The sequence below is a fragment of the Leopardus geoffroyi genome, chromosome B1 (genome assembly GCF_018350155.1).
Source record: "Leopardus geoffroyi isolate Oge1 chromosome B1, O.geoffroyi_Oge1_pat1.0, whole genome shotgun sequence".
NCBI lineage: Eukaryota > Metazoa > Chordata > Mammalia > Carnivora > Felidae > Leopardus > Leopardus geoffroyi.
The window spans coordinates 68,909,533-68,922,883 of NC_059327.1; the positions used below are offsets into that span (position 1 = coordinate 68,909,533).

A 13,351-nucleotide genomic window follows, 5' to 3' on the forward strand; every position below is an offset into this window, starting at 1 on the left:
CCCTATGTGGTAAGGCCTATGTGTGTCTTCAGCTGCTTAAGACCAGGTGGGTGAACAGGTCTAATTCTAAGGTTATTAGGTAACTCCTTGTTGTTACATATAGTAACCATTTCCAAATGTAGATATTTTGGTTTCTATCTATCTGACCAATTTCTATCTCCCAATTTTCAAATTCCATTGGGGAAGGAAAATTTCCTACAAGGAAAATTATCTGCCAAGAAGACTGTCAGAAATGTGAATAAGAATAGGTTTCTTTCTAAACTAGAAACCCAAACATCCACCAGCAGAACATACCTTAAGTTTTGAAGCCATCCATTTAAGAACATACTACAGAGTCATGAAAACTTGCTCCTGAAAACACTTTAATAACATGGGGAAAATATTATACTGAGTAAAAAAGCAGATTCTGTAACTTGATATCTGAATATGATTCAGTTAATACAGCTTATATTTACGTACCAATAAAAGACTATAAGAAAATAAAAGTATTAACAGTAGTAAAATTTGTGTGATAGCATTATGAGTAACTTGAATTTTCATTTTTATATTTGTTTGCATCTTCCAAATGTTCCATAATAAAATTGTATCATTTTGGTAATCAGAAAAAACATTTAAGAACTATCTTAAAATAAGTTTAGTAACTACAAAGAGAAAAAGATGGAGGAATTTAAAAAGAAAAAAGGACAGGGTGCCTGGGTGGCTCAGTCAGTTAAGTGCCCAACTCTTGGTTTCAGCTCAGGTCATATCTCATGGTTTATGCATGGGGCTCTGTGTGATGGTGGGATGCCTGCCTGGGATTCTCTCTCTCCCTCTCTCTCTATCCCTCCCCTGCTCATGCTGTCTCTGTCTCTCTCAAAAATAAATAAACTTAAACAAAGAAAAAGAAAAAAGAAAAAAGGCAAATAGCTAGCTTGACATAAATGTGGTCCTGCTCTGAAAAATACACCTGTTAAAATATTTTAAAAATACTTCGGGGTGCCTGGGTGGCTCAGTCGGTTAAGCGTCCGACTTCGGCTCAGGTCATGATCTCGCGGTCCGTGAGTTCGAGCCCCGCGTCGGGCTCTGTGCTGACAGCTCAGAGCCTGGAGCCTGTTTCAGATTCTGTGTCTCCCTCTCTCTCTGACCCTCCCCCGTTCATGCTCTGTCTCTCTCTGTCTCAAAAATAAATAAACGTTAAAAAAAAAAAATTAAAAAAAAATACTTCATATACCAGCTATTAACAAGAGGAATTTAAAATTAAAAACACCATACCATTAATATTAGCCCACTATCCCACAAAAGAAATACTTAGGTATAAGTTTAACAAAATATGTATAAGATCTATATGAGGAAAACTATAAAACTCTGATAAAGGGAATCAAAGAACCAAATAAATGGAGAGATATTACATGTTTGTGGGTAGGAAGACTCAAGATGTCAGTTCTTCCCAATTTGATCTATAGATTCAATATAATCCCAATCAAATTTCCAGCAAATTATTTTGTGGATATAAACAAATTCATTCTAGAGCTTATTTGTGGAGGCAAAGGACCCAGAAGAGCCAACATAACACTGAAGGACAAGAGCAAAGTTGGAAGACTAAAAATACCCAACGTGAAGACTTACTACAAAATTACAGTAACCAATACAGGAGGGTACTGATAATAGAACAGACAAACAGATCAACAGAAAAGAACAGAGAACCCAAAAACAGATTCACACAAATACAGTCAACTGATCTTTGACAAAAAAATCATAGGCAACACATGGAGAAATGACAGCCTTTCAGCAAATGGTGCTGGAACAAATGGACATCCACACGTAAAACAATGAGTGTTGACACAGATCTTAAATCCTTCACAAAAACTTAACTCAAAATGAATCACAGACCCAAATGTAAAATGCAAAACTCTAACATTCCTAGAAGATAACATAGGAGAAAAATCTAGATGACCTTGGACATGGTGATGACAACCAAAGCACATGTAATGAAAGAAACAATTGATAACCTGGACTTTATTTATTTATTTTTTTAATGTTTACTTACTTACTTCGAGAAAGAAGGCTCACACATGAGCAAGAGTAGGGGAGGGAGGAGGGGGCAGGGCAAGAGAGAGAATCCCAAGCAGGCTCCATGCTCAGCATGGAGCCGGATGCAGGGCTTAATTTTACAAGCATGAGAGCCTGATGCCAAATACCACAGATACCTGAGCCAAAATCAAGAGCTGGAAGCTTAACCAACTGAGCCACCCAGGTGCCCCAATAACCTATAATCTATTACAATTAAAAACGTCTCCCCTGCCTGAAAAACTACTAACAAAAAAAATTAAATTAAAAACTTCTCAACTATGAAAGACAGTAACAAGAAAATGAGAAGACAAGCCACAGACTGGGAGAAAACATTTGCAAAAAAACATATTTGATAGAGGTCTGTCATCCAAAATATACAAAGAACTCCTAAAACCCAACAATAAGAAAATGAACAACCCAATTAAAAAATGGGCAAAGACCTGAATAGACACCCCCCAAAATAGGATATAGAGATGGTAGATAAACATATCAATGATGCTCTACGTCATATGTCATTAGAGAAACACAAATTAAGACAACAGTGAGATACCACTACACTGCTATTAGAATGGCCAGAATGCTGGCAAAACCAAATACTGACAAGGGTGTGGATTAACATGAACTGTCATTCTCTGTTGGTGGGAATGCAAAATGGTATAACCACTTTGGAAGTTTGGCCGTTTCTTAAAAAAAAAAAAACCAACTCGTAGCTTATGATCCAGCAATCATACTCCTTGATATTCACCCAAAGGAGTAAAACTTATGTCTATACAAAAACGCACACAGAGATGTTTACAGTAGCTTTATTCCTAATTGCCAAAACTTGGAAACAACCGAGATGTCCTTCAGTAGGTGAATGGATAGATAAACTGTGCTACATCCAGACAACAGATAACTACTCAGTGGTAAAGGGAAATGAGCTATCAAGCCAAGAAAATACATGGAGAAAGTTTTAATGCATATTACTAAGTGAAAGAAGACAATCTAAAAAGACTACATATGGGGCGCCTGGGTAGCTCAGTCAGTTAAGCAACCGAATCTTAATTTCGGCTCAGGTCATGACCTCACAGTCCATGAGATCAAGCCCCATGTCAGGCTCCATGCTAACATGGAGCCTGCTTGGGATTCTCTTTCCCTCTCTCTCTCTGTCCTCCCCTACTCGCTCGCTCTCACTCTCTCTCTCTCCTTCTCTCAAAATAAATAAATTTTTTAAAAACTTAAAAATAAAAAATAAAAATAAATAAAAATAAAGTAAAATAAAATAAAAAGGCTACCTACCGCATGATTCCAACCAAATGATATTCTAGAAAAGCAACACTATAGAGAGAGTAAAAAGATAAGTGGTTGCCAGGGGTTAGGGAAAGATGAATAGGCAGATCACAGAGGATTTTTAGGGTAGTGAAACTGATCTGTGTGATACTATAATGATGGGTACATTTCATTATACATTTGTCAAAACCCATGGGATGCACACCACCACAAGTGAACCTTAATAAACCATAGTAAACTATGGTCTGGAATGATAATGATGTGTCAGTGCAGGTTCATCAACTGCAACAAACATACTACTCTGATACAAGATATTGATAGTAGGGGAGACTGTGCATGTGGGGGGGGCAGAAAGAACAGATGAACTCTCTGTACTTTCTGCCAATTTTGATGTGAACCTAAAGTTGCTCTGAAAAATAAAGTCTATTTAAAAGGGAAAAAAAACTTTTTCAATTGTCAAGGGAACTTTTAAAATACAGGAACTTTCAGTAATGAGCACTAGTTTTACAGTTTTGTGATAGGATTACTCTCTGAAGAACATTTTGGTGTGTTATAGTCAGCTAGAGAATTCCCCGTGAAGATAAAAACCAAGGACATATTATTTGAGCTTTGGATATGTCCATGAAAAGTCTCTGCCCCTGTTCGGCTGAGTTACAAGCTGTCTCCCCTCAGCCTGTCCACTCAGCTGGAAAGGAGAAGGTCAGTCCTACATTTTCTGCTCTATAGAATGAGCCCAATCCTTTTATGTGGTCTTGTTCTTCCTGACAGAGGAACAAGTTCTCATAATAGCTCACATTAAGGTATCACCGACTGCCTTGACAGAACAATGCTTAAACACAAAGAAATGAGTTCTGATCATAGGAACTGCTGTTATCAAGCAAGGGCCAATGGGGGAGAGATTAGGCAGCAGACAACCCCCACCTGCCTCTCATATCACGATATGCAGCTGCTAGCCCTATCTCCCAGTCCACCTTGGGTCCGTTCACATTCCCTTGAAGGACATTTCACTTTCTGAATCCAAATGATTTTTGCCCCTTGGCAACATTTTTCTTTTTAGAGTGCACGGCACACATGGTCTTGCCTTAGGATCTCTGTCCTTACTAGTTCCTCTGTTGAGAATACACTTCCTCAAATATCCGTGCGGCTTGCTCCCTCACATGGCAAAGATGACCACTGAGACAGTTTTGGCTCCACTGATTACCCAAGGTCTTCACATTTCTCTAACAGTTTTGTTACCCGTCAGTCACTGACAGATACTTAGAATGTTAGGACTGGAAGGGACCTCAGACACCACCCATCTGATGACTTGACACATCATTAGAATCACCCCAGAAACTCTTTCAATTGTTTTGTTTGTTTGTTTTTAGTCAATAAAGCCTCACAGGCTCCACTTCTAGAAATTTGCTCAAGTGGATCCGAAACGAACCTCATGAAGCTACATTTTTAAAAAAACAGTTCACATATTTGATGATCACTGACCTAATCTACCACTTCTATTATTTTTTTGTACAAGAGAAAATAGAAACACAGATCATGAGATCGGGATAGAGAAGATCCCCAGATCAAAGATGCTTCCACTGTATCTGGTACTATGGTGTAGGTTCTCACATGTTAGAGTCAGATTTTTAACTTAATTAACAGACAGAACAGATGAGAGTGGGGGGGGGGTGGGGGGAGGGGGAAGAGAGGATTTGAGGCAGGCTCTGCACTGACAACAGTGAGACCTACATGGGGCTCGAACTCACAAACAGTGAGATCATGACCTGAGCTAAGGTCAGACACTTAACCGACTGAGCCAGGTGCCGCTAGAATCAAAGTTTTTAAAAATCAGTAAGTGAAACAACTAGCTTAGTGTTACTAAACTTTTTGTTTTTTGCCTTTGGGCAGGGTGAGGCGTGCAAGTGAAAGGAAAGGGCACATCAAGAGAAAAAAAAAGGGGGAGTCTGGGTGGCTCAATAGGTTAAGCTCCGACTTCAGCTCAGGTCATGATCTCACAGCTCCTGGGTTTGAGCCCTGCATCGGGCTCTGTGCTGACAGCTCAGACCCTGGAGCCTGCTTCAGATTCCGGGTCTCTGTCTCTCTCTGCCCCTCCCCCGCTCACACTCTGTCTCTCAAAAATAAACATTGAAAAAAAAATTTAAGAAAAAAAAGATAGCATTTTAATTCACATCTGTTCTATAAAGACCTGAGAGTATTTTTTTTAAACCTTTCTAAACTAATAAGAGAAGGATTAAACCCTTCAAGATAAAACTCTAATGGATGGATATATACCTGATACCCAACAATCCATATAAATTTGGGGTCCCACAAAAGGGGAAGAGAATTGCCAGGGATCTTGGTGTTTCTAGAGCCCAAAGGCTAGATTCTCTTTCTTTGGTGAATTTTGATGGGGACTTTAATTATAATCTTAGATGGGTCACAGATTACTGTTCTCACCAATTCCCACCAGGGCTTGCTGCATCATTATTCAGCAGTTATTCAGCTTTTGTTACTATAACAATAAAAGGATAAGGCTAAGCCACAGCCTGACTCACAACAGGAGTCCTAACAGAAGAACCAGGAATCATGGACCCGTGCAGCCGAGTATTCCAGTTCAGTGTACAGCTGAGCAGGAACTTGAGGGATAAAGGCTTCAGAAGCTGCCCAATGACTTGGGCTGCAGACCCCAGAGCTGGAGTATCCTTGTCCTCTGAAACACAGTCTTCTGGACATAACTAGTTATGGTAACTAACACTTATCAGGATAAGACCCAGACAAAAGTTTATGTCAGTTGTCAGTCTACATGAAGCAAGTTCACACTCCCTTCAAAACCCCTCTATACCAAGGCTGCTCTGATTCATTCCCAAGAAGAGACGTGGCCTCAGAGGGTCAAGTTGAATGTTTTTAAACCTAAATTAGACGTGACTTTGCAGCAACATTAAGTTACCACTGCATGCTTTCATTCATTCACATATTCTCAAATTATATCTCTAAATCCCAACCATCAACCAGTGGAAATAAACTCTTAGCTAGTCAAAGAAAATTCCTCATGGCACATAAAATCAGTGAAAAGGGAAGGAATGCAGAAAGGGCAGAAGAACTTGTGACAGCAATACTCAATGCATCTGAAAGAGTCACACCCAGCAATTTCAACCTCTCGGTGAAGCTTGTCACAAAGCACAAGACCATCAGCTGACTAGGGTTTGTTTTTTTTGTTTGTTTTTTTTTTTTTTTTTTCCTCTACCCACTTCATTCAACCTGTTGGACAGCTACATTTTCTACTTAGTATCAAAGCAGAAGAGTTTTCACAGCGAAGCTAAGTGAAGAAGACAATGAAAAACACTCCCTAACTCTGCAACCTGCATTAGTCCTTTTTGCTAAAATCTTCCAGAACAGAATTCTTTGGTCTGTTGCCTTAGCATATCTCTCTAAATCTGCGACTATTTTTATATTTCCTTGTCAGTAGTCCTAACTGCTATAAATAAAGACTGGTAGTAAAATCATGGTCAGCCTATCTCTGTGAAGCAGTTAACTAGGGGAAAGAAAATAAACCCTGGTTTCTGTACTTATTTTCTTGTTGAGTAACTACCACAAGCAATCTAAGCCTCCTTCTTTTTTGTAATGAATTCGTTCATCCAGATCGTAGACAAGTCTAATACATACACTCATTAATTCTTTGGCCCTTCCTATCCTGGTGATTCTAAAGCAGTACAGAGAGTCTCTGCTGAATCCAAACTCCAAGATATGAAACTTAAAGCACAATTGATTTTGAAGTGCTCTGTTTCAGTTCCTCTTTGGTGTGGGTAGGGTATACTTTTTAAGAAAATGTTATGTCAAATTCTCTCCTGCTATCAGAGAAAGAATGATTCACTGATAAGCTTGGCAAATACTCCCGGATTTCTCACAAAAACAGCCTTCTGGACTTATCTAATGTGCTACTAAAGTTTGAAAAATCAAGTTATTAGCAGCTTTGTTGTGGTTGATATTTTAAGAAAAAAAGAAGGAAGTGATTATTGAAGACTGCACCCTATGTCCAGCTTCATAACAGTTACTAGATGTGAGGTTTTAGAGAGGATTTTTTTTTTTTTTTTTTTACTGACAAACCACTTAAAATGTTCCATCAAACTCTGTAGGTTTTTGCTGATTCTGGAATTCTGTGAAATAAATGAACCTCCAATATCTTTCGTTCTAGAGATTAAGGAGAATGGAAGCGAAGATACGGAGGAAACACTTCCACCCTGAAAAGTCTGATTCCACGTGGACCATAATTAGAAAGAAAAGCAGGGGCACCTGGGTGGCTCAGTCAGTAAAGTCTCCGACTTCGGCTCAGGTCATGATCTCGCAGTTCATCAGTTCCAGCCTCGCGCTGGGCTCTGTGCTGACAGCTCAGAGCCTGGAGCCCGCTTCGGATTCTGAGTCTCCCTCTCTCTCTGCCCCTCCCCAGCGCTCACTCGCACACTCACTCTCTCTCTCTCAAAAATAAACAAACGTTAAAAAGAAAAAAAAAAATTTTTAAAGAAAGAAAAACGTTTCCTTCTGCACTGAACTGTGGCAGTTTTACACTGTGGCCACTGTTAGGTATCTAACATGACTCCTCTACATGTGTGGAGTCTTTCTCTTCACCTCTGAGTAACTGGAAAATCATGAGGAAAGATAGGGGGGGAAACCTACTTATCAGTGCACTCAGCTAAGACCACCTAAAATTATTGATTTAAGATACCCAAGAGCAAAGAGGGAGTTGGAAGTCATACTTAACTGACTGCCACCTGACTTGGACAAACAGATAACTCGTGAGCGCTCTCGAGCCAGATCCCTACAGCGCAAGCTCCTGTCAATAATTCACTCTACCCTTGAGACTGGCTCAAGTCCTAAAGAAATACAGGAAACCAAGCACAACGCTGCAAATAACGATCACATTTTCAAGATGGTAGGAAGGGGAAGACAAAGTAGATGAGGTCTACCAAGACAACTGGTCTGACTAGAGATGAATTCCAATTAATTGACGAGTATACATCATCACTGCGCAAAATTCTAAACAAGAGGAAAAAAAAGTCTCAGCACCAAAGAAGTAACTCTAAAGGAAGTTAAAATAAGAAAAGGCAATAATGGATATGAAAAGTTTTCGTTAACGTGTTGTTTAAATAAAAATGATTAAAATCCACTGAAGAATATTAAGTTCACTGAAACTGAGAAGCAGAAGCTCATACCAAAATGTTTTGAAGTTTTTAAAAAAACTTTATGTGGCCCTGCATATTATTTTCTTATCCCCCTCACCCCTAATATGTATTTGGGGAATCTAGAATCATATGAATAAATATAGGGAATACAAAAGGTCCTGATGCTACATCTTAGAATTTCAGAGAAGGAAAGGATTTTTTAAAATAATCTAAACCAACTTCATAGCTTAGAGTTGAAAAGTGAGACACAGAAAAGCCAGGAGACTCCCACATGGTTAAAGGCTCTTCCTGGGCAGCAGAGGTGGGGATCAGGATCAGGATCAGGATCAGAATCAGGATCCAGATCAACTGAGTGCCAATCCATTACTCTTTTGTATCACTCAGCTGTTCTACCTTGATAAGAAACAGATAAAAACAGGGGTGCCTGGGTGGCTCGGTCAGTGGAGCATCCTACTTGGGCTTAGGTTATGATCTCACAGTTCATGGGTTCAAGCCGCGCGTTGGGCTCTCTGCTGATCAGAGCCTAGAGCCTGCTTTGGATTCTGTGTCTCTTTCTCTCTCTCCCCCTCTCCTGCTTATGCTCTGTCTCATTCTGTCTCCCAAAAATAAATAAATTGTAAAAAAAAAAAAAAAAAAAAAAAAAACTAAAAAAAAGTACAAAAGTGAAATTCTTATCTGAACACTCAAATGTATTTTTCTAATGTACCACAGCATTCATTACTGCTCCCTCTATAAATATCTCCCTTTAATTGAGTGGATAGCATGTGACCCAGCCCCTATAAAATGATTTCCACACTTCTCCCTAACTCTCCAATCTACTGGGTTTATACTGGAGTAGATTATATACCATTTTATTAAGTTTCTACTAAAGAAAGACAATGATTTTTATATGACAGAAACTATACCCTGATTACTTTCAACCAACCAAGAACCATATTGATGGAAAAAGTTTATAAAACATAATTTTAAGAAAACTTCTTACAAGGAAAAAAATATGTAAGTGAATTTAGAAACTTACTTTTACACTAATCATGAGAATCAGAGCTTAACTTTTAACTTTGACTCTCTTTAGTAGTTATCTACATCAGATTCTCACTGCATTTTTCCTTTTGGTTGATATGCAATAAAATTCTTTATAAATATGTTTCAATTAAGAGCTATTACTAATTAAATTAATAAATTCTTCCAAAATGGATGACATAATGAACCTAAAAGAATACAGCAAGTATAATGTTACTCTCTTTAAGTAAGCTCCACTCTTAAAATTAGTTCCGGCATAACTCCAATCCTTCTCATGAAAATAATTTGCCAGAAGAAGTTGGGCTCTTTCCCACCATCCTGCCTCCACCTACCATTCAGACTAAGACAAAACTTCCAGTCCTGTGCCCCATCTACCAACTGTGGTGGACCCTCAGGACCGCAACTCGTTTTCCTGATGACCTCTGTGAATAGTATTGTTCAAACTTCAACACAGGACAAGGATGTAACCATTTCTTGCGAGCTGGCTCCAGGATAAGTAAGGAAAAGTTAAGAAAGCAGAAGGGTAGTAGAATTGAAACAGTCAAAAAAATAATAAGAACCATGCCTGCACCTTTTTTGTACTGGAAAGGACTTGTTTCCGCACACCCATCAATGGCCCCATGTCCTACTAAAACAAAGTATTCTTAACAAACAAGTTTTGGATCAACAGAATTTCATCCCGCTTGGTACGCAGTGAATTAAATAAACATTTCTCTGAGATTTTAAAACAGAACTGAAGTTTCAAACCTGTTGCTGAGTTCCGAGCGATCAGTGCCCCTTCCTACCCTGGCACGTTTTCGAGTCTTTGTGCGTAAAAGCGTCTTGTAAGTCCTTGCAGCACCAGAACCAGCACCGCACACACATCTGGCTGAATCCTGCCGGGCCCCTGGCCGGTTTGCTGTCTTCGTAGTGCCGCCACACATGTCCTGAGTATATGAACTTTCTTCCGGTTTATCCTGACTATCAACATGGACGTGGACACAAATGTTGAAGATCCTTTGCTGTTTGAGGGATACTCCACACTGACCAGCCGTCCTAAGTAATCCCTGTACTCCCTATACAGTAGGTGAGGCAAGCTACTTGGCAGCAGCCTACTAATTTCCTCTTTCAAAAGTTTAAAAAAAAAGGAACATTCATTTGTTACGTAAATTAGCCTGCCAAAGTATTAGGAAGTCAGATGTATCCAATGCTATAAAATATGCTCTCAGCAGGACCATTAAAACAGGCAAGTCCAAATCCCACTTCCTACTTTTGTTCCTAAGCTTGTACTCTGGGTCAGCAAAAGACAAAACACTCAACAGGTTGAGCAGCTTGGGCTGACTCATTCCATCTGTGCTCCCCTGTTGGAGATTATGTAGTAGTCAATTAATTGGTCACAAGACCCATTCATATGGCTCTGGGCAAATGCAGTGACTTGCCTTCAGCTGCAAGGTTGTTCTGACATTGGCCACACCACCCTCTTAATGGCTCTCATGTGAGCAAGCGTCAGCTGACAGGTCTTACTCTGCAACCTTGCAAAACTCTACCCATAGCAAGTGAGGGAGATGGTTACGCACAACAAAGGTAGGGCTTGATGTACAGGAGGTGATGTGGGGGAGGGAGAGTAGGGACACATCCTTTCTTTAATACCAAATATACAGATGTGTGTGTATATGAAAAATTATATAAACACACACATACATAAGAAAAGTAATAAGTGAGAAGCCATAAATCCTCACAACTCTTGGGGCGCCTGGGTGGTGCAGTCGGTTAAGCGTCCGACTTCAGCCAGGTCACGATCTCGCAGTCCGTGAGTTCGAGCCCCGCGTCGGGCTCTGGGCTGATGGCTCAGAGCCTGGAGCCTGTTTCCGATTCTGTGTCTCCCTCTCTCTCTGCCCCTCCCCCGTTCATGCTCTGTCTCTCTCTGTCCCAAAAATAAATAAACGTTGAAAAAAAAAAAAAAATTAAAAAAAAAAAAAATCCTCACAACTCTTGCACTGAATTCCTAATTCCTGGGTATATTCAAGCCAAGAAAGCCCTGAAATACCAGAACACAAGGACAAAAGTAGTTCATTTTTGACTTCTGACACTAACATACTTCATTTGTAAAATGAAATAATGTTATGGAATTAATATAATTTTTCCATAGTACTGTGAGTTCATGGAAAAAATAATTTTTCTTTTAGAAGAAATAAAAAGCACTGGTCCCTAAAACACAGGTCAGATCTTGAAAACTATAAGGGATTGTCTCAACTCCTTTTCCTCTTTCTCATCCTCGAATTAGGCTGAAGAAAATATTAATAGATCCCTAAACTCTGATGAACCTTTGGCAGGTCTTCAGTTTCAGGAGGTTTTATTTTATCTTATTTTATTTTTTAAGTTTGCTTATTTACTTTGAAAGAGAAAGCACACAAAGAGGAGGGGCAGAAAGAGAAAGAATCTCAAGCAGGCCCTGCAATGTCAGCGCAGAGCTGGATGTAAGGCTCGAACTCACGAACCGTAAGATGGTGACCTGAGCTGAAATCAAGAGTCATATGCTTAAACAACTGAGCCACCGGGGTGCCCCAAGTTTCAGGAGGTTTTAAATGTATCTTTATACACGGCAGCCAAATATTTCACTCCATAAGCATGAGAAGAATCTAATGATATCATGGTAGAGGCCACAATTACCTTATGACATTATTATATATGTGACCCTAAAGTTCCTTTATAACAAACACAAAAAAGATCTTAAATACATCCTCCCTTGAGAAGTAAAGATTGCAACACACCTACAACAATGCTAGACTTCTCTGCACGTGATAAATTGATAGTGCCAAGGTAAAACCAGATTAGGAGAGAATGAATCCATTTTTCCAGTAAGGGGAACACATTTTGACCTTAAAGCTTAACTGTGTGGCCACCATGTGATCATGGGTTCTTCTTTTTTCCCCTGAACTGTCTTTAAAATCACTTTCTCTTTTTAAACAGAGAATCAGAAGCTCACTTATGCAAGCACTGTAACTCTTCCATTTTAGGCACCAGGCAGCTGGAGGAGCAAAGCCTGAAAGGAAGGTTATCATTTCCACTTCCCAAGTGGCCCAAGTGAGGCCCCGAATCAATGTCTCCAACACCAAGGGTCCACCTCCTCTAAAATCACAGGAGAAATGAAAGTATACTTTGCCAAAAAGAAAACCACAGGCCTCACATGGTGTTACTCCAGCCAGACCAAGTCATCAAACCAGAGCTTCATAACTAAGTTAACTGCAGGTTCAACCTCCCCAGAAATGTCTTCACCTGCCAACCAGGAATTTTCAGATAAGCACCAATGAGGAAATCTATCAGCTGGGTCCCCTCCATTCCCTTCCTACAAAGGAAGACCCCTGCCCTTGCCTTTCTTTCTTTCTTTTTTTTTTTGCATATACCTTTATTGCTCCACTTTCCTTCCCATAAAAACTTTCCATTTTGTACAACTCCTCAGAACACCCCTCTATTTTCTAGATGGGATATTGCCGGATTCATGAATCATTTGGTAAAGCCAATTAGATCTTCACATTTACTCGGATGAATTTTATTTTTTAACATGTTCAATGTTGAAGGCGTAGGATCTTTAAAAATGCCAAAATAACTGAATTTTCTAAAATATGTAGAAGAAATGCTGGGGGAACATACCCCATTTTTTACATGTAAAACTGAATTTAAGTTTTAAAACTAAAATCTCTAAAAGATGTTTATCTAGGACCTGATGAAAGGACATGAAACCCTTTTTTTAAACATGTATTCTGAACAAATATTTAACCTCGTAGTTAGCCACAAAGCTGTTCAATCATTCTGATATTTTACATTTTCCAAAGCCTTAACTTCTCTTACAAAATACAAATTCTATCCCTTATCTCGAT

The 13,351-nt window shown here is 39.3% G+C and overlaps 1 protein-coding gene across 5 annotated transcripts in view; it reads right to left on the minus strand.

Annotated features, from left to right (window-relative positions):
- FNIP2 (folliculin interacting protein 2) overlaps positions 1-13,351 on the minus strand; it is a 134,548-nt gene that overhangs the window by 85,513 nt on the left and 35,684 nt on the right. The window contains exon 1 of one of the 5 annotated variants that reach the window (XM_045464369.1): positions 10,242-10,787. The exons of 2 other annotated variants lie outside the window; for them this stretch is intronic. In XM_045464369.1, coding sequence (XP_045320325.1) covers positions 10,242-10,417 — 176 coding nt within the window. In that variant the 5' untranslated portion in view covers positions 10,418-10,787. Of the gene's footprint in view, positions 1-10,241; positions 10,788-13,351 lie in introns of those variants that run through there. 2 more of the 5 variants (XM_045464338.1, XM_045464360.1) reach the window with 2 other exon arrangements.